General features: G+C 38.8%; 2 protein-coding genes across 3 annotated transcripts; one reads left to right on the top strand and one right to left on the bottom strand.

Moving 5' to 3' along the window:
- Window positions 1-21: 21 nt before the first annotated feature.
- On the top strand, window positions 22-11,402 carry LOC127431007 (ras and Rab interactor 2-like). Of its 2 annotated transcripts, XM_051681182.1 has the most exons (11): window positions 22-255; window positions 4,690-4,878; window positions 4,975-5,089; window positions 5,273-5,345; window positions 5,437-5,528; window positions 6,574-7,151; window positions 7,533-8,004; window positions 8,094-8,402; window positions 8,543-8,674; window positions 9,439-9,605; window positions 9,732-11,402. In XM_051681182.1, exons 2-11 carry the CDS (start codon window positions 4,690-4,692, stop codon window positions 9,996-9,998), a joined length of 2,394 nt encoding a protein of 797 aa, XP_051537142.1. In that variant the 5' UTR covers window positions 22-255; the 3' UTR covers window positions 9,999-11,402. The 2 variants fall into 2 exon arrangements, with proteins under 2 accessions (XP_051537142.1, XP_051537143.1); XM_051681183.1 differs by lacking the exon at window positions 22-255 and having other exon boundaries at window positions 3,864-4,878.
- A 102-nt stretch (window positions 11,403-11,504) lies between these two features.
- Window positions 11,505-27,981, bottom strand: LOC127431008 (dipeptidyl peptidase 3-like). Its single transcript, XM_051681184.1, has 18 exons — window positions 27,857-27,981; window positions 26,893-27,193; window positions 26,730-26,819; window positions 26,475-26,612; window positions 25,562-25,636; window positions 25,117-25,207; window positions 18,362-18,492; window positions 18,144-18,274; window positions 17,953-18,011; window positions 17,474-17,668; window positions 17,279-17,391; window positions 17,108-17,200; window positions 16,949-17,011; window positions 15,934-16,058; window positions 15,739-15,859; window positions 15,468-15,647; window positions 14,274-14,436; window positions 11,505-11,647 (listed from the first exon to the last, which is right to left on the bottom strand). Exons 2-18 carry the CDS (start codon window positions 27,160-27,162, stop codon window positions 11,505-11,507), a joined length of 2,181 nt encoding a protein of 726 aa, XP_051537144.1. The 5' UTR covers window positions 27,163-27,193; window positions 27,857-27,981.

Genomic DNA, 27,981 nt, shown 5'->3' with positions numbered 1-27,981 from the left:
ACGACAAACGCAACTGGAAATCACGCATGTGGGAAGATGAAACATGAACAGTGTGAATCACGGTTTCATGTAGTTCAAGTAGTCTCTGGTGGCATCCTTTCAAATGTGTACAAGGAGGAATAACTAGCAACTTTGCCCCTACTTGCAGAGTTTTGGAGTTTCCACATTTCCAGAAGTTATTTAGAGCCGGATTTAGATCGGATCCTTTGGAAAAAGTCGCAAAGTAGTGTAGTTTACAGTGACAGATAAACAAAGGTAAGTGGTCGTTCTTCTTTAGGAAATGCCTTTTAAATATTAGCTTGTCTTTGGTTGTCTGTTTGATGTATTATTGGCATTTACAGTACAGTAAAACATCTCTCTCTTCAGAGAGGACTGGGATTAAGTAAGTCTGCGCTGAGTGTTTTTAAGTGATTAAGAAAGTCAAAAAATTGATTTAAATAATGAAGAATGCACTTGAGCTTAACAAATACTTTTCCTTGATGTTATGCTATTGTTTCCTAAAATTCCTCAAGAGGTACGTGACAATGGCTTTTGACAACTGACATTGTTCTTGTCTGAAATTTACACGTATTAAGTTAGGGTTTTACAATTGCAGTGTTGCTTTTAGAAAATCTCGAATAATTTTGATCATTTAATGTGCGAATACTGTGTGAAAGTTGCGATTGTCGGTATTGCAGCTCCGAGTCTGTCAACTGAAGTGTTGTATGAAGTCGCATTTGTGGTGCTTAAATGACACGTGTTTGCTTGATATTGCCATTTTTCTTTCTGATACCAAGGTCAACCAAATATGAAGATCCCTTTACCCCTTCCTAAAACATGCATAAAAACCCATTTATACTGTGTGAGAAAAAAAAAAATATTAAGCGTGATAATACTCGCTTAAAAATGCGAAGAATTCGTCATTTGTTGTTTCCAACATTGAAAAATGGCCTTTATATTGTCATTGTACTAAAGCCAAATAAAATATTATCTTGAACATATTTACTTCACATTAATACTGGTTAGAAAGATAGGCATCCACTGTAAGTACGCTATAGCCTATAGGTGAACATGAAGAGAAACATTTTCAAATTAGTTCAAGTTGATTTAAATAGCGTTTTCACTAAACATATTATGAAGTAGCTTTATAGAGAATAGTGCCTTACAAACCTCATTCTAAGCAAAACTGTTATTTGTTTCTGACTTTTAAAACTGTCAACAGAATAAATGTAATTTAAACTAATGATTTATGACCAGTCTTATCAAATTTGGGAGGCCTAATGGTCACGAAGATAGTCCTGCGAGTGAAGGTTTTTAGAACCCAGTTGCAGAGACTTCTTTATTGAAAATAATCAGTGCAAGAGGAACCACAAAAGAAAAAAGACTAAGGCTCAACAAACTCAATTCAATACAGTTAACAATGCAAGACAAAAGACAGTGAGAACACCAGGGCTATATACACACAGAACTAAATGACACAAACTAGAAACACCTGTAAACAAGTAGGAAGGGAAAATGAACTAAGACAAGGCAATAACAGGGAAATCAAATTTCAAAATAGAGGTCCAGCCCTCTAGCGACCCCTACTGGCCATTAGTAGAAGTTATATTTGACATGAATGTGTTTAAAATCAATGCCTTAAGCATATTTAATTAATAACTCATGTTAACACCTTAATTTTGACAGCCCTAAGTTTCCGCTTAGCACCCCTGGGCCCCAGTTTCAAAACCCCTGCTGTAGAATATGATGAATATAGCTTTAAATAGTAAAACATAATCAAGTTAAACTATGATTATTATTGTTATTGGTCTGTATGACTAACATTTTTTGATTTCCATTGGAATTGCATTTAGCACTCCAGTTCGTCTCAACCCCTGAAACATTTAGCTAAAGCACCAATACAAATAAGATAAAATAAAAACAGCTTGCATAACAAAACAGAGATAATGTAAACTCCTTCACAGTGCATACAGTCTTCCTTTTCATCATGTATGTACTTGTTTGGTTCATGCTCAGACTCTGGCAGAGGCAGGAAATGTTTGTTTTCGAGACCTCGGGTGACATTTTTCATATTGTCCCGCCCACATGAACAGAACTGCAATTTAGAGTCTCTTGTTTTGCCGTTGTTATTTATCCCCCCCAAAATCCTCTAAAACATGCCTTTTTAAACTTTTTGATGCCATGGACCTCTAAATATGACGATAGCCTCGCTGGGAACCCATGTCATAAATTATACAGTATTTACATACCATGTATAAAGACCAATTTAGATATTTACAGTAGGCCTATGTAAGTTGCAAGGAAGGAGAGGTGAATACTTAAATTATATATATTTTTTTCTCCTCAAAACTATAGGCAGATTTGTTTATATTTCTTACGGGTTTCCATTCCAACTATTTTTATGCGCATTTTGAAATTGCGCATAAGAAATCCTGAATGGAAACGCTTGGTATGCCAATAAACTTTCTGAATTCACTTGAAATGTAATGCGCTTGGAGGACGTGGATTTTCTAGTTTCGCATTAGTTAAAATGCGCATTAGGATGATGGAAACGGTTTATTCGCAAAACGATGACATGTTTTGGCCATTCGTGCATGTTATGAGTGTGCGATAGCTTGATGTGATTAGCCCATGAAAGGTCTGACCTTGGCACACAATTCTTTGAACATAGCCCTTTTCATTCGGAAGTGTTTAACCCACAGCTGGGCTGTGTATCGTTTGGAAGGCTGCGTCCTCCGGAGGTCGCATTTGTCGGCCGCATACGTCACCGAAAAAAAAAGACGCCAATTTGCCCGTAAATATGATGTTGAAACGCAAGTAATGTTGATTCCCAAGTTTAAGTACCTCAGTAGATGGGTGCAGAGTATATAATATGTATAATTATATTAATATATAATTAAAATAAAGTATTAGACTAAAGGTACAACTGTAAAATCTATTTTATTTTCTCTTTACATCTTTATAACTCTCTTAAAATGTACCTCATAAATTCCCTTCCAGAGGGACTTTGTTCCCTTCTCACTCAAAGCGCTCGCGCTGGTTAAAGAGTGGCGTGCTGTCATAGCAACCATGTTATGTTCCGTTTCCGTTCGTCCTACGAGGTCCGTCTCGTTTTAACCAAGCTTGTTTAAAAGAGGACGCTCGGTATACTGCAGCCTTCAAAGGACGCGTCCTACCTAGCATGCAGCCTTCCAAACGAGACACACAGCCCTGGTTGATAAAGTGGGTCCTCACAATCTGCCATAACAGATAGAGAGTGGGCGCTCCCAGGTGTGCGGAGACTGGCGGTGTGTGGGCATCGCAGCTGTTTCACTTATTCTGCGGTGTCTCGTGGATGCATTTAATAAAATGAGATACTTGCTCCAATCTTGCAAATAAAACTGTCCCCAAAGCAGGGAGAGGTCATTCAGCTGCGCCATCACGACAAGGCGGCTCCCTCATGATAATGTGCGTTACGTAGTGGATGGAAACATGCAACAATTAGTATTTTCTTAAGTAGAATTTTTAGAAATGCGCTTAAAAAATGCAAAACATTTTGGATGGAAACCCAGCAACTGTTAAAAACTATAGCTGATTATAAAATAATGATAACTAATCTTATTACTAGTGTTTAGAATAAAGATGCAAAGGTTTACTACGTTATTACCATGTTATTCATTCAGTAGTGCCCCTTACAGTTGTCTCACTTAATAAAGCTTTACACGTAAAATGTTCTTTGAAGCCAGTAAAGTAAAAATAATGTATTTTTGCTCTCTGAGACACTCCTTGAAAAATTGCCTAAGATTCTCAGTGGAGCCAAGTTTTGAGCGTGAAGTTTTGGTTGAAGTATCTGGCCATTCCTAAAATCTTTTTGAGTGGAGGCGTGTGTGTCAGTGGGTGGTTATGCCCAGTAGAATATATAGGCCTCTGTTGCTTAAGCAGCCTCCTGTTGTTGCCAAAAACTCTTCCATGCTGGCCCACACAGAGTCAGCGTGCCATCCAACCTCACTCTCTGACAAGTAATGAAGTTACTTTAAAACTTTCACTGCTCTGCCCCACATAACCTTTCAGATGGACTGAGTGTTCATTTTATAAGGTTGATCAGTGAAAAACAAATTCAGGTAATCAACTGACATTATGAAAGAATGAATTAAATCCATCTGCTTGTAGACTTTTCTTTGGAACAGGCCCGGTTCACAGTCTGATCAACTTCTCTTAAATAAATCGAATTTCCTCTTCATCTTCCGTCAGGTTTAACATACATTGAGCCCTCTAAACAAACATTCGGTTGTGCTGTCATTAAGAAAAACAGTGTTTCTTGAATGGACTGCGAGAATGCAGAACCAAAACACTTGCGATGTGGCATTAGTCACATTAACTGTGTCATTACCCTTGTGACACACATTTCTCACATGGCCAGGAGATAGACAGAGTAAGCGAGGGGGTTTCCCATAATCTTTGAACAGCAGTGGTCGGAAGGAATAACTTAGCGCATGATTGTCTTGAAAATAACCATTCTTGGAAAACACTGCCACGATTTATGGGAAAGAGGCAAAAGAAAGAAACAAATATATGTACATGAATAATTTACGGTAACAGAGAACTCGGTCACTTCCTTTTTTTGTCAAGTGCCTACGTGAACATTCACGAAATAGAGAAACAGAGATTCATTGTCAGTTGGAGTTGACTTGAAATCTCTCAACACTTTGAAATCGTGCTGTTGTCCTTAAGATGCAGGGTGACCCTGTGTACGACTATCCTGACTCTCAGCCTGTAGGGGAAAAACGGGCATGTCTACAGCGAGGATCCCTGAAGAGCATCAGTGTGCTGGACCGGCTCCTGCTTACACATCCTGTGTGGCTTCAGCTCTCCATTAACTCAGCTACCGCTTTGCACATCCTCCGGCGTGAGCCCTCTGGGGTGAGCATCACATTCATACCACCACAAGATTTGAAAATAGATAGACAGTTACTTTAACATCATAGAAGCATTCTTAGAAATGTTGGTACTTTACAGACCTTCCTGGTGCGAAAGTCTAGCACATCACAGAAAAAAATGCTTTGTGTGCGGCTGGCCGATGACAGCATGCCGTCCTTCTTTAAACAGTTTGTCATCCGAGAGGAAGACTCAGGTGAGTTTGAAACATAAAGAACACAAAATAAAACTCTTTTATGTAGAAAAAAAAAAGTATAATAATACTGAGCAAGAGAGCAAAACCTGTTTTTGAAACAGTAAATATTTTTGTAATCCCATTTGTTGGCACAGACATCATCTGATTTTGGTAACTAAAGCATTGTTTCCATTTTATCAACAGCCTTCTCATTGGAAAGCTCAGCCATCAGTTTTCCAGACCTGTGTAGACTGGTTGCCTTCTACTGTGTTAGCCGGTATGATTTTATTGCCTGTTATATCTACAACAACAGCATGGCTTTTCCTTGATATTCCATTTCACATGATGTGCATGTATCTGTATTTTAGGGATGTCCTTCCCTTCACTCTGGAGCTGCCCGAGGCCATAGCCAAGGCTTCTTCGCATAAACAGTTGGAGTCAATCTCTCATATGGGTGTGGGTAGGTACAAATTGGATTATCTTTTGACAAGAAGCTTTTAACTCTTCTCAGGCATTTTCTGTTGCCCCTACTACAACAATCCCAGAATGTGATCCTCATATTTTATTGGTCAGGGCATTTCATCACCCAGCAAAGAAAAAAAATAATACACTCGCCGTATGCTTTGTCAGCACGCAATCCGATGTGGATGTTCGCTAAAGGTGTGAGTGACTCATTAGGAATCCATTGTTTTGGTTCAACATGTTAAATTTTACATTTGGTATGCAAAGGCCTTTACACGTCTTGCGTCAGTTCTGAGGTGAAATGTCCACTTGTCCACTGTGTGGCGCTAAAAACTGACCTCCATAGCCGAAATCTTAAACCTAAACATTACCAATAGTGTAATTTAAACCAAATGTGAGATGAAAAACAAATTAGGTTAAGGTTAATGCTCTATCAAGATTAAATTTAAATCAACAAAATCGACCTCCCTACTCTCAACCTTAAACCCAACCGATAGGGTTATAAAATGCAAATGTGACATGAAAATAGCAATTGATGAAGCAGCCATGCACGTCATTTTGTGGTGTTTCTATGACACTTTTTGACTCTCGTGTTGACTCGCAGGCTCTTGAAGACTCGTACCTCGGTCCTTTGCGTCGCTAATGCAATGCTCTATCAATTGAGAAAGCTTGTAAATGTATTACTTTTAAAATGCAAAAGTTAAAATATATACAAATATTGAATGTAACACTAAACTATATGATAAGTAGTAAGTAACTATAATATAAGTGACCACTGCCCCAGGTGACTGATTTCCTACACAGCTGGGCTAGTTTCATGTCTCACGTTTCTCACTGTGATCTTTTTCTTCTCTCAAGATAAAATAACTCAATTTTATATTTTAATGTCCATTTATTTATTTCATTGGTAAGTAGCTGTGTAACAAGTAGGATAATTACTGTCTGACTGTACATGCCTTAGAATTAATAAATTCATTATCGTCAGCTAATATGTATCAGAAAACATGTTTATCATGAGCTTGATGCAATGCTGCATTCCACAGAGTTTTGGAGTTCCCAGTTTAATGTCCGTGGTCCTCGTAATGAATCTCCAGTCACCAACAAACTCTTGCCCCCAGCTCCAAGCCCTCAAGACTGCTCTACGCCTATTGACCCAAAGCCCACCCCATTCCAGGAGCTTTGTTCAATCCAAACACGGAGACCCTGCGAGTTGAATTATGGGGGAGGGAAAGAATTGTGCTTTATCAACCCTCTCTTCCTGCAAGAATACCCTGGTCGCAGCGCCATGCACAGATGTCATAATTTCAAATCCAGCGTGAAGGTCCGTGTCTCCACTGAAAATTCTAGCCCTTTATCACCACCTGTCATCCCACCCCCTCCACCACCATTACTGGCTAAAGCTAAATGCAAAGCTAGATTGAAAGCTGCTAAGCTGGCAACCCAACCTTTTGCAGTTCAAGCCAGTGAGGAAGCTATCAAGAAAACAGATCATGTGCAAGAAGCCACAGACTATGTGCAGCCTTGTATGGCGTTGCAGAAGAGGGCCTCTGCCATGGTCAACCCTACCCTTTCTCCCACTGCTGAGGAAGATGGCTATCAGATGCCCACAGCTTTTCAAAAGGTATCTCACACATACTTTCTGAACTAAGAGAACTCTTAGAGAATGTGAATGTGAATGAATAGTGAATGTTTGTGTGCTTGAAGGGATAGTTCATCCACAAATAAAAATCCTCATGTACTTGCCCCAAACCTGCATGACTTTCTTTGTTCCGTGGAACACAAAATGAGATGTCAGGCTGAATGTAGACTCACTTCCATTGCATCTTTATTCCATACAATGAAAGTAAATGGTAATGGAGGCTAACATTCTGCCTAACATCTCCTTTTATGTCCCATGGAAGAAATAGTCATATGTGTTTGGAACATGAGGGGTGAGTAATTGATGACAGAATTTTCATTTTTGGGGTGAACTATTCCTTTAAAATTATCTTCATGAACACAGGAGGAAGATGAGGATGAGGAGGAAGGACTGGTGCTGGAACAGCGACGTGTTCCGTCCCTCAGTGAGCTGGATAGCAACAGTTCCCTTAGTAGCCTCGATGAGACAGAGGAGAGTCCTGAGCGTCCTCCCCTCATACGAGGCACCAGCAATCCCATCATGCCTTGTCGGTCACCTCCCCGGAAGTCCATTTCCGCCCTGCGCAAGATGAGCACCGCCTTCATGTCCTTTTTCGCACCAGAGAAGCGGGTGACGCGGCTGGTGGAGGACCTGTCTCGTGACCGCTGTATGGCGTTCGGTGCTCTTGTTCAGGATTTTCTGAGGCAACAGAGAGAGGTGAAGCCCCGGTGCTTGACCTCTTCTGTACAGCTGCTCCAAGATTTACGTCTTTTCATCAATCATGCCAAGGCGTTCCTCCTAGAGTGCGGCGAGCTGGAACCTCCAATAGAGACTCTTCTTCCTGAAAATGAGAAAGGTATACAAAAATGTTTGGAAGTATTTTGTTTGAATCATTTAAAGAGACCCAAAAATGAAAATTCTGTCACTATATACTCGTGTGTGCAGACCAAGCACTGGAGAAGGCCATGTTCCGATGTGTGCTGAAGCCTCTGAAGCCTCAGATTGATGCAGCACTTCGGAATCTGCACAAGCAAGATGGTTCCTTCCAGAGAATGATGGACAGCCTGCAAAGAGCTAAAGGAGCTTCACCACAGCAGCTTTTTGGGGTTCAGGTGGGCGTACCTGATGCCCAGGGCATTGAAAATATTAGGCACAAACTGACTCTAATGCAACGGGCCTATTCGCCCATAGACAAAGTGCTGCTGCTCTTGCAGATCTGCAAACTCATTTACAAAGCCATGAAAAACAAATCAGGTAAGGAGCTTTTGAATCCCATCACAAGTTCATTTCATTTCATAGATGTAGATTTATTTTTTACATGAAAAGTGGATTACATTCATAAATGTACAAAATGTGTGTTCGGTAATAGATCAAAAGTCATTTTATCAAAACAGGTCAAGAATTTGGAGCAGATGACTTCTTGCCTGCTCTCTCCTACGTGATGGTGTTGTGCAATATGCCCGAGATCTCTTTGGAGGTGGAGTACATGATGGAGCTTTTGGAAAGCTCTTGGCTTACAGGAGAAGGTACAGATACTAGAGATAAAGACATCTACAATTACTTTTACAAGGCCGCACTTTTACCCTAAACTTTAAACCAAAAACATTTGCTGAAGCAACTACGTTATTTTGTGGTTCTTCTATGACACTTTCTACTTGCATGGTATTCAGGACTCGTACCCTGGTTCTTTGTAATGCTGTATAGTTGAGCTACCGTGCAATTTGATTGTATCTGAACAAGCTTAGAAATGTAGTGTGGTTATGTAACATTAAAATGTATTGCACTGTAGTAAAAGTGTTTGAAGTCATAAGATAGCATTGTGTGAGGAACAGCACGAAAGGAAGTGTTTATGATGACTGATGATGTGTCGTTTTCCATCATTAGGATGATGGAAACGGTTTATTCGCAAAACGATGACATGTTTTGGCCATTCGTGCATGTTATGAGTGTGCGTTAGCTTGATGTGATTAGCCCATGAAAGGTCTGACCTTGGCACACAATTCTTTGAACATAGCCCTTTTCATTCGGAAGTGTTTAACCCACAGCTGGGCTGTGTATCGTTTGGAAAGAAAAAAAGTTGTTTTAGTGCCTCTAGTCTTCATTTCACCAGGAATGTGCCACAATGCATACAAGTATATAGTAAAGTGATTCTATGAGACCAGTTTGGAATATTGAGCAAGGGCTCCAACAACTGATCCATGTATGAATGCCTTCCGAGTTGGTACCATTTTTGCTCATACCAGGAGGAACGTGAATGCTACCTTCTCACTTCTGTCAAACTTTCTTTTAGGCGGTTACTATCTGACAAGTCTCTATGCCAGTCTGAGTCTGATCCAGAGTCAGCCAGAGGGTGTGCCACCCAGCGGCCTTACAAACCAGGCTAGAGAGTCTCTGAAGGAATGGAGCCGGCGTCGGAGCAACGAACCCCAAAGTCAGAAAGACAATAAAATGCACCAGGTCAGATATATTGAGGATGTAATTCTCTGGAAAAGCAAACGAAGTTTATCCACACCTGTTACATTGTGTTGATCATAATTACCGTGAATGACAAAGAGCTCCACTTGTTGTGTTTCTATGCCACAGAGGTTTGTTAAGGTGCTGTTTCAAGATGGGGACAACAGCTTGGTGAAAACTCTGCTGTGGAAGACTGGGGTCAATGGAGAAGCTATGGCTCAGTTCTGTGCTGTGAAGTTTGGGGTGGACCGGCCTGATGATTATTGCCTGTACTGCAGAAGAGATGGGGATTTAATGCCTCTCCCATTTAATGCCCAGATCGAGGACCTGCAGAGCATAGGCGCAAGTGGGGTTCCCCTTATCTACCAGGCGTTCAATCAGGACGAAAGGTCCTAGAAGCTGACCAGAGGGGGTGCAGTGGATCTCACAGAAGAGGCTTCATAATATTTGACTTTCTGTAATGTAGGTCCATGACTTGGTACCAGCAATTCTGTACTTCATACAGCATGAGCAGTTTCCACTGAATCAGTTGTGCTTTGTTAAACTGTTGATTAGCGATGGCTGATGAAATAATGAAACCAGCTCTAGAACTGAAAGGGATAGTTTACCTAAATATGAAAATTCTGTCATCATACTCACCCTCACATATGACTTACTTTCTTCCATGGAACACAAAAGGTGTTAGCCTCAGTCACCATTCACTTTCATTGTACAGAAAAAATATGCATTTAAGATGCATAGTAAAAGATGACAGAATTTAGATTTTTGGGTAAACTATCCCTTTAAACTATTTTAACTGCATTTCCACTGAATTTATTTAATCTTGACAGTGAGTAGCGACATTTTTCACACATATCTTTAGTTTTTGTGTGTATTACTGGTAATTATAGATCCTATTCAGTTGGTGTTGTGTGACCTTCATTGAGCTTGATTTATATGGCATTTCCTTCGGTTATATTATTGTATTATTTAAGTTTCATAGAATTTTCAAAGAAAGTTCAGAGCAGGGACTACTTGGTTACTAATGGATTCATTACTCCAACAGTTCTCAGAAAGTGTTTAGTTTGTTTTGTAAATACTGCCTAAGGTTAAATAGAAAATTATGGAAATTTCACATTTAAAAGATGGTAAATACTTAATAACTGGATTTTATCTTATTGTTTACCTTGTATGATAATATTTGTATCAAATGCATTATAGTGTTTTGAAAGCTAAGTGCTGTGGTATTTTGTAATAAAATGACAATAGAACACCTTGAAAAATTATTTGATTTTATTTGGTAGGGGCTGTTGGTTTTTAATGTCCAAACTGAACACTTTGAGAAAAGAACAAATGAAGAACTGATTTAATGGAATTGACAATGAACTTTATATTCTTGAGAACTCTAACATTTCCCCTACAGATGAGTCAATCAGCAGCTTAACTCTACACTAGTAGAGTATTTCCATTTTACAGTCAGTTGTCAAGTGTGTTATGTGTTGAGATTACATAAGTTCAACCCTCACACAGCAAGTTCACTCTTGTCAGTGCGTTCTCATGGCTATGTGGGAAGTGTGGGCTGTGGTCTGATTTAATGCAGGAACAGAAAATTCTAATTAGAACTTTAACAAGACTCGCAATTGCTTTGCAGTGAACAGAAAAGACAGAAAAACAAGATTAGTGGTAAGTGAGATGTGGAAGGTAAAGCGTTGGTTGTTTTACAAGCATGTCTGTTCATATAAGTACGTTTCTTAGTTCCTCCTACATGTGAAAGAATGTGTTTTATAATCATTACCAGTCACTTCCTTGTGCATTCTGCAGCCTTTTGTTCATTTCTGCAAGTTTTTGTTCATTTATTAGTTGCTGTGGCTAAGTGAGGTCTAATACTTGTCTGAGAGGATGTCTTTCTAAATGCAGTGTCACTCAGCACCAGCAGGTGGTGTCTCTGGAGGCCATCTCCAGCAGCTGGGCCTCCAACTCCTCTGCATCTTTAGGGAAGCGCTCGATGAAAGACTGGATGAGCCCTGCAGTGCTGCCTTCATACTCCACCAGTTCCACAGCATCATCTACACCACAAACAACTGCATGTTATTCCTCCGGAGCAGGGGTTGGCAACCTTTATGACATGGAGTGCCATTTTTTATTTTCCTGGTCAATGGCTGTGCCATCGCTCCCCTTCTTTGATTACTGATCACGAAAGTGTGTGGAATCTTAAATATTTCTTATATTATGTCATACATTTTTCAAAATCACACAGAAGGGTAATCTCTAGTACGCAAGCAACAGCGAGCAGGCTATTTTATGTTTTATTACGTTTTTCGCAACTGACCTGCATTCCAATCTTGATGTAATCCTTCCTCATGATCACCCAGAGTGTTTTCATCAGCTGAATGGGAATGTGACGAGACTCGCGCTGCGTATGCAAGCCATTCGCGCATCACAAGCTGATCAACTATTTAGCCCTTTGCGGTGAATCGCAGCTGCAAAATCCTAAAACTTTATTTCCAGGTTTTAATTTATATTATGAATAGACTTGTCTTTTAATCTTTTAATGTAATTTTGAGAGTGACTATGGTTTAAGGACAGTGTACCTGTATGCTGGGTTGGAAATCTCAAGGATTAATAGTGGTGTTTTTTTATTACATGACGTGTTGTTCTGAAAGCAAAAAGAAACAAATGCAACAGGGAATGTAGGCTGTCATCCGCGCAGCCTGACCGAAGTAAAGCGGCGCGTTTACTCGCACTATTAACCGAAAATGAAGCGCTGCCGGCTCGTGATGCGTGAATGGCTTGCACGTGCTGCACGAGTCTGCTGGGTATAATGCAGTCTCGTCACATTTTAACTTTTTGTTTATCCTCTATTCAGCTCATGAAAATGCTGTGTGATCATGAGGAAGGATCACATCAAGATGTAGACTGGAATGCAGGTGCGGAATTTCACATGAATAAAATAGTCTACTCTCTTGCCGTTGCTGGCATGCCACTGATTACCCCTGCTCCAGAGTATATACACCGATCAGCCACAACATTAAAATCACCTGCCTAATATTGTGTAGGTCTCCCTCGTGCCACCAAAACAGTGCCAATCAGCATCTCAATAGCATTCTGAGATGATAATCTTCTCACCACAATTGTACAGAGCGTTTATCTGAGTTACCGTAGACTTTGTCAATTCAAACCAGTCTGGCCATTCTCTGTTGACTTCTCATCAACATGGCATTTCCGTCCAGAGTACAGCCGCTCACTGGATGTTTTTTGTTTTTGGCACCATTCTGAGTAAATTCTAGAGACTGTTGTGTGTGAAAATCCCAGGAAATCAGCAGTTACAGAAATACTCAAACCAGCCCATCTGGCACCAACAATCATCCATGTGATTATCTAATCAGCCAATAGTGTGGCAGCAGTGCAGTGCATAAAATCATGCAGATACGGGTCAGGAGCTTCAGTTAATATTCACATCAACCATCAGAATGGAGAAAAAATGCGATCTCAGTGATTTGGACCGTGGCATGATTGTTGGTGCCAGATGGGCTGGTTTGAGCATTTCTGTAATTGCTGATCTCCTGGGATTTTCAGTTTTTTTTCTGTTTTGGCAGCACGAGGGGTCCTACACAATATTAGGCTGGTAGTTTTAATGTTGTGCCTGATCGGTGTATATCCACAGTTTTCTTGACTAACTGCTAGGTGCTGCCATGATGATTCTAATTACAGTGGTTTTCTGGCCGTTCTCAATAAGAAGTGATATAAAAACTATCAAGATGAGTGTTTCAGACAGAGAACAACAATTTCAAGTGTTAGTTGGACTAAACATGAGTTCAGGCTCAACTTGTGCAGTTGAGGTAGGTAATGATATCAACATAACTACCTCGGTCCATAGCTTCACATCATCTACCCACTTTTTGGCAAATTTAATATGCTAAACATCACTTTATCAGCTAAGAACATATGCCAATGCGAGTGAAAACACTGCAGACGGGAAAGCAAAAACAGGCATCCTTTATTAATTGTGGAACACTTTCACATTCAGGAAAAAGTTTGATATACTGTATAGCTGTGTGTCTCTGCACTGCATCTTTGATGTTGCTGTCATCAATGTTACTATCGCTAACAAAGAGTAAATTAAATTTTTTTTTAATCCAAAATTGAAAAAAACTTTTAAATCATTTGGAACAAAAAAACCTAATTGGAAAAACTGAAACTAAACTAAAACAGATTTTCATGACTACAATAACTAACCAAAATTAAGTGGCTATGATTTGTTTTCTTCTTTTCTTTCTTTTTGTTTTTTTGGATACACATTATATTGTACAATTCTAAACCTTTACAACCAGGCTTCAAGAAGCAATTACACTTGACAGCCCTGGGATACTTAACAACTTTAAACAATGATTCAGTTAACATGGTCACTTCAGCAGCCAAAAAGTACTCAAACCTAAATATACTGAAAAATTTAAAATGAAACTAAAACTAGAAAAACACTAGACTAAACAAAAATTACACAAAAACAAATTAACAGTCATAGAGTGAAAACTAACTAAAACATAACTTAATTCAAACAAATTGAAAGAAAACGTAAATAAAAAAATGAAACAAAACTAATAAAAAATTCAAAACTATAATAACTGTTACAAATGGCAGCATATAAGAAGAGTAACTGTGTAGTATTTATCCAAGAAAGGAAGTTGAACTGACCTTTGATGCGAGTGTTAGCCTGGACAAACATCTTGCGAGCTTCTTTACGGAGCAGAACTGTCTCTCTGAGACGCAGGAATTCATGGGTGCCATCAGCAGTCACTGCAGAGTAGCATTCATACAGAGCCCTTCCTCCCTCCACATCAGCCGTGGATTTGTACACCTTCATAATAGAATGTGGGAACTCATAAGAGATTACCGAACACAAACAATGCATGTCCTGAGGCTATGGCTTTGTACAAAATAGCATACTACCATACAACTCATACTATCTCTGCTGTATAGAGTATGTATTGTATACTGTGCACAGCATGCACATTTTCTCTATACCCAGCAGACCTATCAAATTAGCCGAAATGTGCAGAATACATCTTAACCTTCCATGAAGTAGATTAACCTTCCATACCAGTGCGATTAATGAACCTTGAGTAATTACAGCTATAATTGCTCCTCCTCGACTCATTATTGCAACAGACTGACAAAAGTTAAAATATTTTTAAATAAAATATGAATTAAAAATGAACAATACGAATGTTTATTTTATTGACACTCGCTAGATAAAACACACTATGTGATATATGAATATCTGGCCAGATGGCGCAGACTATGGTAGCCACGGTTGTTTGATCTCTCCTCATGTGTCAGCTATTTTTATGTTTATTTCTTTGTTTAAAGTCTGTGTCTTGTGATAACATGCAAAGAACATACACCAGAGATCAACTGCTGTTAATTTGTGAGACAAGTCCATCGAATTCACAATTTCTTTGTAAAATGAAATGAAATTTAATTAATTATTTTCTCTCAAATCCAATCAAAAATAAAGTGCTTAAATCAACATCAAACCTCCTCGGTTCTCATTGCACTCATGACCAAACGTGCAATATTACATCATGATGTAATTCAGAAGACTTGGAATAAAAGTGCATGAGTTGTATTGATTACTTTAAATTTGGTTTTATGGTGCGTTTCTTTTACATTTTTCAAGCTTGACAGATCAGATCATTACTTTCATTATGGCAAATAAACCTAGTGAAGACTTTTAAAAATGTTAATTGTTGTATAATGTGATCTGTTTCATATATGACTTAAAAAAAAAGAAAAAAAAGTAAAAGTTAATCCTGTGGAGTATTCATTAAGTAGTCCGGTATTCCATTCTGAACACATCTTCTGACTATCAATCTCATGTGGCAATACCTGCAGTTTACAGAGGAACCTCTGGATGGCACTTTTCCCGACTGTGTGGATCTTGCTGCGGTCCAGTGTTATAATAGCGTCTGGCCTTCCGTCTGCCCCTGTGCACTCTCTCAAATCAACCAGCCCCTCTCCAGCCTCCAACAGAACCCCCAAGATCACAAACCGGGCCTGCATGTGTGCCTGTGTCAGGTGCCGGGACAGTGTCAAGGAAAAAATTACTGACACACAAGAGAAAGAGTGATTTTTGTGCAAGAACACATCTGCATCTCACCTGTCTCCAGCTCTTGCTCTCTGGTGTGTAGAACTCCAGTGCTAACAGGCCGGCACGCACCATATTCAGCCAGTTTACATACACTACCTCCTCTGCATCCTCTCCTTCATGCCCGAAAATTCTGCACATAGGAATTACTCAGAATTCATATCCCAACAATTCAATCGGAGTCATTTAATAAAGACTAAGACTAACCTGAGCACCTGTTTGTTGAGACACAGGTAGAGACCAACACACTCAGCCCGACATTCCTCATAGGAGGAGGCAATGGTGGAAAACTTGCTGTCCCATGTCTCATTGCCCTTGTACCAGCTAGAGATCTGAGAAAGAGTCGATGGGTTTATTTCATGATTTTGTAAGAACCGCACAGCTCTAAGGAAAGAGCACAGCAGACTCTTATAAGTTATACTGCTAACTAGAGGTCAACTGATAGTGGATTTTGAGAACAGCGATAACGAAGCTGGTTAAAAAGGCCGATAGCCGATTAATCAGTGAATACTTTAAAAAAAAATATTTATAGAATGTTAAAAAAATTATTTGTATTTCATTATTATGAGCACAGACGTAAAGGCTACAAGAGTCCAAAATGAGTAAAATCCCTGATTACGTTTTCTGTGCAGATTTGGTGTATAAAGTGGGCCCGAAACACACCAGAGACCCTTATTTTGAAATAACGTAGACTTTGCTCTGTTTCAATGCTCTTAAGTATTAACCAAGATAAGCGTTTTTATTGCCTATATATTCACCAGATGAGGTTTAATGAGGAATAAGGTTTATTATTATTGACAAGATATGAAGTTAGAGACACAATGTTTGTGCTGATGGGGCACGTTTCCATACAGTCGCATTTTTCTTTGTATGCCCTCATTTTAATTTAGAAAACTTGATCATCTACGAATCAGAATAACAAAAGATGCATTGAAGTGAGGATAAACATATGGATGAATACTGTCAATGAAAGATTTACATACAGCAAATCCCCATGAGGTGTCGTGATTGTTTTTATTTCACCTCTAGAGGCCGTTGTTATACTGTTGAACAAAGCCATTCTATCTGTAGTTTTCTTCACGGCAGCCACTGAGGCACACGGAGGACAAAAAACAAAGAAACAAACAAAAAACAATATCGGCATAGATTTTTGCTGATAACCGATAGTATCGGCAACTATTAACGTTTTTCCTATTAACAGACATCTCTACGTCTAACTCACCAGTTCCCCTGTTTCTGGATTGCGAACAACAGTTTGCTCAAAGTTGAAATCTCCCTTATCATCCTGTTTCAATATAAATACAAAGATGTGAGCTATACTTTGTGTATTAAACAATTAAACATGCACATCACCATTTTGGTCCCCCTTTGCCCCTCTCACCTGAACAAAGAGTTTCCCACTGCCATGACCCAACAGCTCATGGAGTCCCACTTGCACCTCAAAAGAAGGCCCCTTCCATTTGATGTACACGTCCTGCAGAAATAAGAGGAAAGTTAAGGAAACGTACTTCACAGATAAATGCACTCATCCACCTAATGTACTGTAAGTTACCTTGTCTTTCTCTTCAAGAAAGGTGAGCTTGTCTTTCTGAGTGGCATATGCCACTGCCAGCACATTCCCAAGGGATACGTTCTTGAACCCTTCGGTCTGTCTGATGTCATCATCTACAGACAGATAAATCTGTTCGGGTCAGATATTTCCTAGAACATTTCTCAATAAATTCTGACAGCATGTTGGAGGCCTTACAGTTTGGAATGTTGATTCCTGCAGGGATGCCGCTGCCAGCAAAGGTGAGTACGTCCAGAGAGGTGAAGTCTGGCTTGAGGAAGCGGTCCTTCTCAAAGGCTTGAGGCCAGGGTAGCTCTGGTAGTAAGACTTCAGCCGAGCTCACCAACTGAGCAAAGCGAGCACTCATGGCCTTGTTCACCACGGCAACAAAACCTGAGGATGGGAGAGAAATGCCATAACTGGGTATCTGTAAACGGTCACAGGGTTATTTTAAAGCTGAAGTACGTAATTTCTGCGCCACTAGTGCCACCAAACTGAATTGAAAAAATAACCCCCAGCTGCCGTTGGTCAAACAAAGAGATAGTCACGCCCCAACTCACTAAGCGACAGAAAGACAGTTGTCTCTGCATAATAAGTTGGGATAGAAGAAAGTATTTTAACACAGAAAAAGATACATACTTCAGCTTTAAGCAATTTGTCAGAATATTTGGGCTTACCTTCAAATTCACCCCTTGAACCAAATGGATCCCTGTAGCTCTCAATAAAACCAATGTAACTGGAATAAAAACAATTAAAAAAAGTGCTTTTAATAGAAATTCCCAAAAATAAAAGCACATATAAGACTAGTTTAACAACAAAACCAAAAGTTAAGACTTTTTTCAATAGCCCATGTATTTGGGTCATTCACCTCTCCACAACTGGTCCTTTGTCTTTGATCCAGTAACGGGACCCTTCTTTATGAGCCTCCACAGAGCCAAAGGTGAAACTGCGGACATACTCCTCCAGCATTCTCTTCTGGTTCTCATTGGCTGCATAAGCCTACAACAAAACTCACATAAGGTCACTCTCTCACCTCCAAATGTACTAATGAGTCAGTGTTTTTAGCTTGAGAGTTGTCATCCACACCTTGGCTTTCTCCAAGTTCTGGCTCACTTTCTCCATTAGAAAGGCATAATCGCCTCTCTGAATTGAGAACAAAGCATCGTCAAATTCATATTTGCCACAACATGTTTCGGCCTCTCCTTCAACAACACAGTCTGTAGAAGGCAGGGAAATAAAACAGGCGATGAGAAAACAGTCGAAAGGAAAGAAACAGCTGAATTGTAAATGGCCCCGACGGGTTTATTCATAAAAACACCAGACTGATCATGTTATTCAAGTAATGATAAGTAATATACAACATATAACATGTAATACAGAGTCAAACTGCTCTGAATATTAGCTTAATCAGCGATGTGCCAGGTTGGTCGACTAACTGTCCATCAACTAGCTAGTCAATTAGTGTGGTCGGCTACTAACATTACAATTTTAGCGATGGTGGTTTAAATGGGAGACGCACTTCTCAAATTAAGTGAGAGACGCAAGTTTCTGGAGAGTGTTTTTGAGTGATAACAGATCGCTGTGCATAACAGTGAATAAAGTTTCGTCTCTATAATGCTTTAGGTTTAGTCTTTTTATGCACAGTTTTTACAGCAAAGCGCTGCATCAACATTACATTTCAAGTTGATAACTGTCGGATGTTAATACCTCTGCTGTGAGTAATGTTCCTGTATTTGTAAGGTGCTGTGGAGAGATTAAAGTGTTTTGCTAATTCTGTGTGACACTGCTTAGATAAAGTTGCAGTAAAAAAGGTTTAAACTGCTTAATGTCGTGAACTATGTGTAGCTGCATCATTATCTTGAAGTTCTGCACTTTTGAATGTGCAGCGAGGATCACCCCGAGACTACCGAGCACTCTGGTTACATTGAAGCACATCATTCTCCATTCAGGATAAGCATAAGAGATTTTGTGTCCCTCTGTATTGGAGTCTTTATTTCTTACTTCTCTTACCTTTAAGTTTTGTGCAAAAAGATGTTATTGTTATTTGGCCTATATTTCTGTTGAATATTCATTGAATATGTGAACTTAACGGAGTTTAATTACACATTATACATTATTATCCTTAACACTGACTAGTCGACTAGTCCTTCAAACAACTGACTGACTAGTCAATAATGAAAATTGGTGGTTATGCACATCCCTATTGTATACCAAAGTCTTTATAGCAAGTCAGTCCACTGTCAGCCATCTTTGGGCTATTTCCAGTCATGCAAGTGCAGCTCCTATCTACTTGAATGTAGAAAAATTGAAAGCTCAAAAACGGTTGGTCAAGATTATAATCAAAGAGCATATTTTAAATCAGAAATAACATTTCATAATATTGGAATCATAAATTGTGCTCCTTTACCTCAGATTATGCTAAAAAAAAAAAAATTTTCCCAGCTTGTATAGCTAAACAGAAGTGGCCCATCTCTGCTGGGGCTGGGTGATATGGCTTCAGAATTTATATCTCCATATTTTTCAGCCAATTGAAAATATTCGATACATATCTCGATAATTATGTTTTGTTTTTTTTTAAATCAAAGAAACCATAATTTCATCTAAATTCCATTGTAGGGATGTAGAATTAATATTTCAAAGGCATTAAATAAAAATCTATTTAAAAATGACGAAGGCATGTTTCCCACAGTTTTTCACTAAATTAACACAAGGGAGAGAAAATTTAATCATTTTCATAGATTTGCACGTTTATACTTATATAATATTTAACATACAATCATATATGGAAGCTTAATAAAAATCTTATTTAGCTTCATATATTTTTACAAAAACATTTTTGCAAAAACTACTTCACTTATTTTATGGAAACCATGACATGTCCAGGGCATTTTATGTGCCCAACAAGTGTAATATTTAAGCAAAAACACATGCGTCCGTATAAATCGAGATTTTATTTTGGTGTTTCTGTTTGTTTTTGATGGTAGTCTCTCACCTCCAGATAAGCAGTATGCTCCATGTCCCATTGTGATTATTAATCCCCATAAAGCTGTGACTCAATTAAATAAATACATAGTCCGTATGTCAGGGGCAGACTGACCATCGGAAGAACTGGAACTTTTCCCGAAGGGCCGTCCGCAAAACAGGGCCGAACGGGCTGCGATAAGCTGAAATGGGCCGCCGTGTTATGCAGAACGGGCCACAAAACGGCGCCGCGATATGCCGATAGGGGTAGCGATATGCAGAAAAGGACAGAGACAGAGACTTTTTTAGTTTAATTATTAATTATTAACTATTATGATTAATTGTACATTCAAACATTAATTTTTGTCCAAATATGTAATATTCCATGACATTCTGCGTTTTATTGCTAATGCCATTTTTATGCACTAGATTCCGTTTTTCCACATACTATATGTGGTAACCGCTGTATAAGCTGACTCCAATCGCTGAATTATTGAAAATTAATTCACATCCCAAGGTATTAAGGCCGAATCACCAATCCAGTGTGAATTCATAAAAATAAAAATAAAAAATCAGAGGTCCGACTGTCATTGTTGTCTAAAGTTTATAACTCACAGGGATGCAAACTCATGAGGGGCGAAAAATTTGAGACAATCACCAATTCACAATCATATTTTCTGGGGTTCTTTTTTTAAAGAATAAGCTAAAAGCACCAACTTAAGCTATTTTATTTATTCAAGTATAGAAAATTATCTGCACAACTGTGCAGAATTAGCTGCATAAATAAAGGCTATTTTGGTGTGGCTTGCTTCTGTTTCACAAATTTGTTTTGAGATGTTCACGACCGAAATCTGCCAAGAGACTTTATAGTATTTTAGCATTATAAGAACAAAGCAGGTCTATAATTTCCATTACGTTTGTGAACTGCTAACTTTTTTCATCCAAAAAGACAACAATAACAGTCTAATAATAATGAGTATCAATAATGTCCTTACCTTCTCCTTTATTAAAACTTGCATGTCAAATCTACTGACTTCAGCAGAATGTTTAAGCATCATAAGAAGAAAGCAGATGTGCTGTAGAATTTTCCTACAGCATTTAAACTGCTCAGCATGACTTTTATCAGAAAAGACAACAGTAATAGACTAATAATAATAATTTTGAGTTTCAATAATGTCCTTTCGTTATTGTAAAGCGCATTTCACATGAGTTGAGGCGCTCCGTTCAACGCCAGCATCAAGAGGCGCTTTGCATTGCAGAAAGCATCACGGAGGGGCGAATTTACGATGTCACACAAGAAAGTGGGAGGTGTGCACAATAAACAGTGAAAACATTTATTTGGAAGAGAAAAAAAGGCAATTGCTTTGATTGCATAAAGTAAAAAGAAGACTCATTTATGTAGAGTTTTTTGTTTGTTTGTTTTTTTGGTGAATGTAATTACTGTAGTTCAATAACTGTGATCTCTGGATACTCGGAAATGATAAGGTAATTAAATTATGAGACATTCAATATCTCTTCAGAAATTTGGACACTTTTAAAATATTTATTGTAGCTTTGTACTCTCAAAGACATCCTTTGTGAGGCAAAACGTGTGTGAAAAACACTTTGGTGTGAAGTTGGAGCTGAGGTTGCACTGATATAGACCACCTATGACCACTAGGGGTAGTGTGTCTGCTAACCATGCATACAGACCTGGGTTCAATTCCCTGTGAATATCTGCATTTTTATTTAAATTGTTATAAAAGCATCTTTTACCTTTCAAAGTTTCTGTGCATGACAGTGTCGTATGTTTGACTACACTACCAAAATATGATCTTTCAGAACAGTGCAATGTTTTTGGTAGAGAGCCAGTACAAAGGCCAAATTGACCAATTGGTAAGAATAAATGTCACTCTGAGAAAGCATGAGAAAGTTCTTCAGAAACATAATGATTTTGTTTGCTAGGCAAAATCTTACACTTTTCAATCTTAAATCTTAAAATTGTTTGACAATTTCAAAAAGCCAATAAACTTTAGAAAATGTAGTTCACGTTTTTTTTTCTCCTCAATAATTCAACCATTCTCAGAAAATTCAGTAGAGTATACTGAAAAGAATTCAACATGTGATTTACTGCTCTGACAAATGGAATCGCCAGTTCCCATTCAAACCAATGTCCCACGTTAACATGGGCAACCTTGTTACCCTATGAAATGGTTGCAATTGCTCTTAAACTCTGTCAAATTCATTAGAACAGACATAGATGAAAAAAAAACTCAGTTTAATAATGATACCAACATTTTTTATAATGTGCAAAACATCTTTTCTTTGCTCCTTGACAATTCACATTAAACGAATCTGCTGAAATTATTCACATGTACACGCACATCCCCAGTTAACACAATACCCAGTTGATCCATAACACCGCTTCTCACTGTGCACGCACTGCTGTGGCCAAGCACGCGACTGGCTATAACTGTAACCAATCAAGCTATCTGCCTAGGTTGGACCGCGATTGCCAAGCACAAGATTGGCCGCAGCTGTAATCAATCATGAGGGTGTAAGTGCCCTTAACCGTTGACATTAGGTTTGAGATGAGCAAGTTCTGCGCAGAACCGATCATGGTGAACAGTGGCAGGTGTATGCCGGTTAGAAATCTGTCCGACTTGCTGTGATGTCATGGTGACGTATGCCAAAAAAGTCTCGTGAGAGCCAGGTGGCGCAGTTGGATTTTTCCAGCTGCGCAAACTGCCAAGCATGATGGGAAACGACTTGCTGATGACACAGCTCAATGCTCATTGGCTTAAACAACCGTGATGAGAAACAAATAACAAAAAAACACTGAAAACATGTAAAGTTTTGAAAGAACTAAAATGCATGTAAATATTGTGTCTGGCAATGTAACTTATATTATTATGGTGACTATGTATAAATACCTCTTGCTCGTATGGCATTGAACGAATAATAAAAAAAAAAGTTGAAAAAATTCTAAAATGTTTTTTTTTTTTTTTATCTCTTATATCATGTTTTATGTGTATAAATTATATGTGAATATTCCCAAGACTCTGACTAAAAATATATATAAAATATGTGTCTTTATTAAACTAAAAATGGATGGAAAGACACGTCTTATTGGCGAAATTAAATAACAGGTACATTGAGTGTTTTTCTCATCATTTTTATTTTCATTTAAAAGCAACATAATTTAAATTGTATCCACTTTATTAACAACAAAGCACATGAACGTGAATCACGTGATATCTACCTTTGATCTCGTAGCGGCTGATCCACAACGAGAAGTGAGAACTGTCCGACTTGACAGCACTTATTTCACTCCTCCCCAGACTGCACCAGCCTGCTCTCGTCTACTATCAAGGCGAGGCATTTGGCATCTCAATCGAGCCTTTTGTTTCACAACGCACAGCCGGCGGCAGTGACAAAACGATACAAATGTGTGTATTTGACTCCTATTCCAAGTCCCAATCGTTATCATGTTTTTGTACATGTAACGAAAACCTTGCTAGAAACACCGTCAAATTGTTTTATTACTCTAAAATATTTTCCAGGACAAATAATTATTATCCAGGACATTTAGGTATTTTTCTAATTTTCCATGACTTTTCCATGACTGGAAAACTGCACTGCAAAATTCCAGGTTTTCAGGTTTTCCAGAACATGAGGAAACCCGGATTTTTGCATAGTACTACGTCATTACTGTGGAACCCAGTCAAGTTTATTATGATAATATAATACTGAATTATTATTATTTTCAGGATAAGATTTGTTAAAGATAAATTAATATATTTCTGTCCTATACTTCACCCTAACCTGAGGTTTTTATTTTGACACTGCATGCAGTCGTGTTTATTTCACCTTCACCAGAAGCTTTTATTATGAAGCGGAAAATGCAATGTTTGTTCGACAGTTATGAGTTTCGCTCCTTGTGAACCGCTGTCAAACTCTACTTTCCTATTCCGCGTTTCTAGGTTTGTATAATAACTTTATAGCTGTTATTAATGTTTGGAATTGCGTGAATCCTTGAACCTGCAGTACTTCAAAGCAGGTGAACTGCGGCAAAAACACCAGCACGAGCCCGCCGCCCCCGCGCGTGCACACAGATCAGCATATTGCCGGTTCATTTTGAAGCGCACACAGACCATGTCTTTAATCGCAGCCTTTGGCAGTTAAAGGTACTCTATGTAATATTTTTACTGTACTAAATCATAAAATGACCATAATATGTCATTAGAGAATTAGGAAACATGCTAAGTTGAAATACTGGCTTCTCCGATAATAATGCTAGAGCCAGTATATTCTACTTTGAAGTTTCCATTCCGGGCCGGAATTTCTGTTTATGTTTTGGCCTGTGTGATCCCGCCCACTGCCCACTCACCAATAGTATTTCCACACCGCCGGGTTGCCAGATTTGAAGAAGTTTGCAGGCAAACAACACAGCATGCTGCTGCCATGGAAGCCAGCAAACGAACTGGATCAGAAATAACAGACTCCACCTGACCTAAAAAGCCTCACCATCCGTCTAAAAATATTGGAGATGTCTTTGGAAGATGGAAACAGCTTAAAGCCCAGAAATCGTTTAAAACGGATGCTGAGTTGGCTAATTTGCATGTCAACATTCTGGAAACCCGCATGAGCTCCGAGTCAGGGTAGACAACTCTCCAATATTTTGAATCTGGACTGCAGTACCCATTTCAAACACTTGTTGTCAATCTTACATATAGCACCTTTAAATGATCACATATGATCACATCTCCATTTTGATGTTATTTTGATGAATTATACAGCCCTGAAGGATTGTGAAATTAGTCTACTGATGAACTCTATGAATCTTATGAACTCTATGAAGCCTAGCCCTAATCTTTGCTAAATAATCTGTGTATACTCACCCTTCTTCACGGCGGATGCCAACCGCACCTCATAGCACCGCTTCCCATCTAATACAGTCTTGAACAAACGGGTGTTGTAGGCACTCAGGTTCTACAAGGACACAGTAATCCAAATGTGATCAAAAAACTGATTAGTATAATAAGTACTATTTGGTAAATTGGTGTACTAGTTAATTCATGCATGGTCAATTGTCTGTTAAAAAAAGAATAAGACATATCCTCCCTACCAACAGCAGGGTTTTAAGAAACAAACATTGTTAACAGTAGTGTTGGCAAAATTGTTAGTGAAATGTGTTATGTCTGATTATGTGCTTTAGACATTGTGATAATGTTCTATAGGTGTTATACATTCTATTAACTGCACACAGATTCCAGATTCTCCAAAAAAGAATACAATTGGTGGCACAGCACATCAGTAATGGCATCTCTCATAGGTGTACTATACCTTGGAGTCCAGAAATTTCTGGGCAAACTCTGCATCTTCTAAGCAACAGTTTCCTGAGAAGTATGATGAGATTCCCTATGAGAGAAGAATGAGAAAGAGTAAAAGAAATATCAACCTCATGTTCCTGAGCTGTTAAAAGGGGAGATGGCTTTAAAGGGATAGTTCACCTGAAAATGGGTGGGAAAAACTCATCATTTACTCATCCTCATGACATCCCATATGTGTATGACTTTGTCTTCTGCTGAACAATAATGAAGATTTTTAGAAGAATATTTAAGCTCTGTAGATCCATTCAATGCAAGTGAATTGTGGCCAGAACTTTAAAGCTCCAAATAAGCACATAAAGGCAGCAGAAAAGTAATCCATATAACTCCAGTGGTTAAATTTGTATCTTCAGAAGCAATATGATAGGTGTGGGTGAGAAACAATCCAACATTTAAGTCCTTTTTTTAATTTTATTTTTTTACTATAAATCTCCACCTTTGACCAGCCCCAACCAGTCGGTGGTGATATGCACAAACAGTGCGAATCACAAAAAAGCAAAAGAAGAACTCTTAGAAGAGAGAAACATTTAGGAGGACTGTTTGAATGTGGAGATTTATAGTTTAAATAAATATTTATCTGTTTCTCACCTACACCTATCATATCACTTCTGAAGATATGGATTTAACCACTGGAGACATATTGATTACTTTAATACTGCCTTTATGTGCTTTTTGGAGCTTCAAAGTTCTGGCCACCATTCACTTGTATTGAATGGACCAACAGAGCTGAAATATTTTTCTAAAAATCTTAGTTTGTGTTCAGAACAAAGAAAGTCATACACATCTGGAATGGCATGAGGGTAAGTAAATAATGGGAGTATTTTCATTTTGGATGAGTTATTCCTATAAGAACTATAGCTTGTTCTAACCTTCTCCCCCAAACCAAGCTGTTTCTGCTTGTCTTCCAGAGAGTAGAGGGGCTGGGAACAGCTGTTCCACAGTGCCTCCATCTCACCAGGGTTCTCCTTAAAGGCTTGACTCTCCCACACTAGAGCTTTGAACTTTTCCTGCATTTAAAATAGGCACAGAGATTGATCATTTGGCCTTAAAGATGTAACATAACATTGGCCCCATGAAGTCCATTCCACAAACATCATTACCACATATTAACTTGGAAAATTCACCTTTGGTAGGTTAGGGATGAATTTGGTGTCCCCAAATGACTTGTAGTTACCCATGTTTGCATAAAGCCCAGCAGCATATACCAGGAAGGCCTGAAAACGAGAACTTTGTTACAACAATTAATAAAAAAGGCGTTAAGATTGGTGTTTGAACAGGTTCCTTTACCTGATAGTCCTCTGCGCTAAGTCCAGCTGCAATCGCCACAGCTTCCAGCTGTGCTGGTGCCTGTTTGCGGAACATCTTTTGCAGAAGTACGTAAATGTTGGCAGACTCGGGAGACGTCTGAATCAGCACAGCCAGGCCACCGTACCAAGATGCTTGAGAGAGGTAGTGTGCGTACAGCTGCTCCTTGGATGAGAGCAGATTGAAAGCCTCCCGGCAGTCCAGAGCAGAGACCCCAATGTCATTTGGGAGGTAGTACTGCGAGTCCACCATTTCATTCAATTTGCAGCTTGTTCTTTTTCCACTGAAAATTCACAAGAGCAGACATTGGTTAGCCTAAGTATCTTTCTTTGATACAGCACAATGCACAATGATTACTACAGCTTTAAAGGGATAGTTCACACAAAAATAAAGGTTTGTCATCATCTACTGACCGTCATGTTGTTCCAAACCCACATGACTTTCTTTTATGCAACACAAAAGGAGATGCTAAGCAGAACGTTAGTCTCAGTCACCACTCACTTTCACTGCATTATTTCCCATATAATGAAAGTGAATGGTAAGTGAGACTCAACAATCTCCTGTGTTCCATGGAAGAAAAAGATATACAGACTTGGAACAACATGAGGGTCAGTAAATGACGACATAATTTCCCATTTTTTTAGTGAACTATCCCTATAAATCCAGGCTAGACTACACTAAATCACTCTGTCACTCACACAGTGAGGCAAATTCAAGCAAATAGAGGACAAGATTTGTTTTTAAATATGTTTTTACGTTGAAACCTTGGCTATAAGGCTGTAATGAGTTTCTGTTTCATTTCTGAGACTTCACCTGACCCGCTAATACTGCTAGCACACTGATATCGGTGTAGGAAATCAGACAATGAAATCCCGCAAATCTGAACCATTCAAACAAATACATTACAAATATACTATTCAGATATGTTATCGTATTTAAAAGTGACCTTATGATTTTCTTTAAATAATATCCGAGATTAAATCAACAGCATGCTAATACAATTTATCCCTGAATTGTGCATCCACTCCACTCCTGTCAAAATACAGCACCGGCGTCCGAATCTACTTCCGC

Source organism: Myxocyprinus asiaticus, chromosome 40, assembly GCF_019703515.2.
Source record: "Myxocyprinus asiaticus isolate MX2 ecotype Aquarium Trade chromosome 40, UBuf_Myxa_2, whole genome shotgun sequence".
Classification (NCBI taxonomy): Eukaryota; Metazoa; Chordata; class Actinopteri; order Cypriniformes; family Catostomidae; genus Myxocyprinus; species Myxocyprinus asiaticus.
Note: the sequence above shows the minus strand (reverse complement) of the source record. Positions and strands in the feature narration are given on the sequence as shown.

What these genes read in the sequence shown, in the direction of transcription:
- LOC127431008 (XM_051681184.1), bottom strand. Translation starts at nt 27,162, where the DNA reads ATGGTGGACTCGCAGTACTACCTCCCAAATGACATTGGGGTCTCTGCT. An exon ending in TTAGCGCAGAGGACTATCAG is followed by an intron (nt 26,820 to 26,892) that starts GTAAAGGAACCT and finishes TCTCGTTTTCAG; the next exon opens with GCCTTCCTGGTATATGCTGC. An exon ending in CTCAACAAACAGGTGCTCAG is followed by an intron (nt 15,860 to 15,933) that starts GTTAGTCTTAGT and finishes TCCTATGTGCAG; the next exon opens with AATTTTCGGGCATGAAGGAG.
- LOC127431007 (XM_051681182.1), top strand. Translation starts at nt 4,690, where the DNA reads ATGCAGGGTGACCCTGTGTACGACTATCCTGACTCTCAGCCTGTAGGG. An exon ending in AATCTCTCATATGGGTGTGG is followed by an intron (nt 5,529 to 6,573) that starts GTAGGTACAAAT and finishes TGCATTCCACAG; the next exon opens with AGTTTTGGAGTTCCCAGTTT. An exon ending in TCTTCCTGAAAATGAGAAAG is followed by an intron (nt 8,005 to 8,093) that starts GTATACAAAAAT and finishes TCGTGTGTGCAG; the next exon opens with ACCAAGCACTGGAGAAGGCC.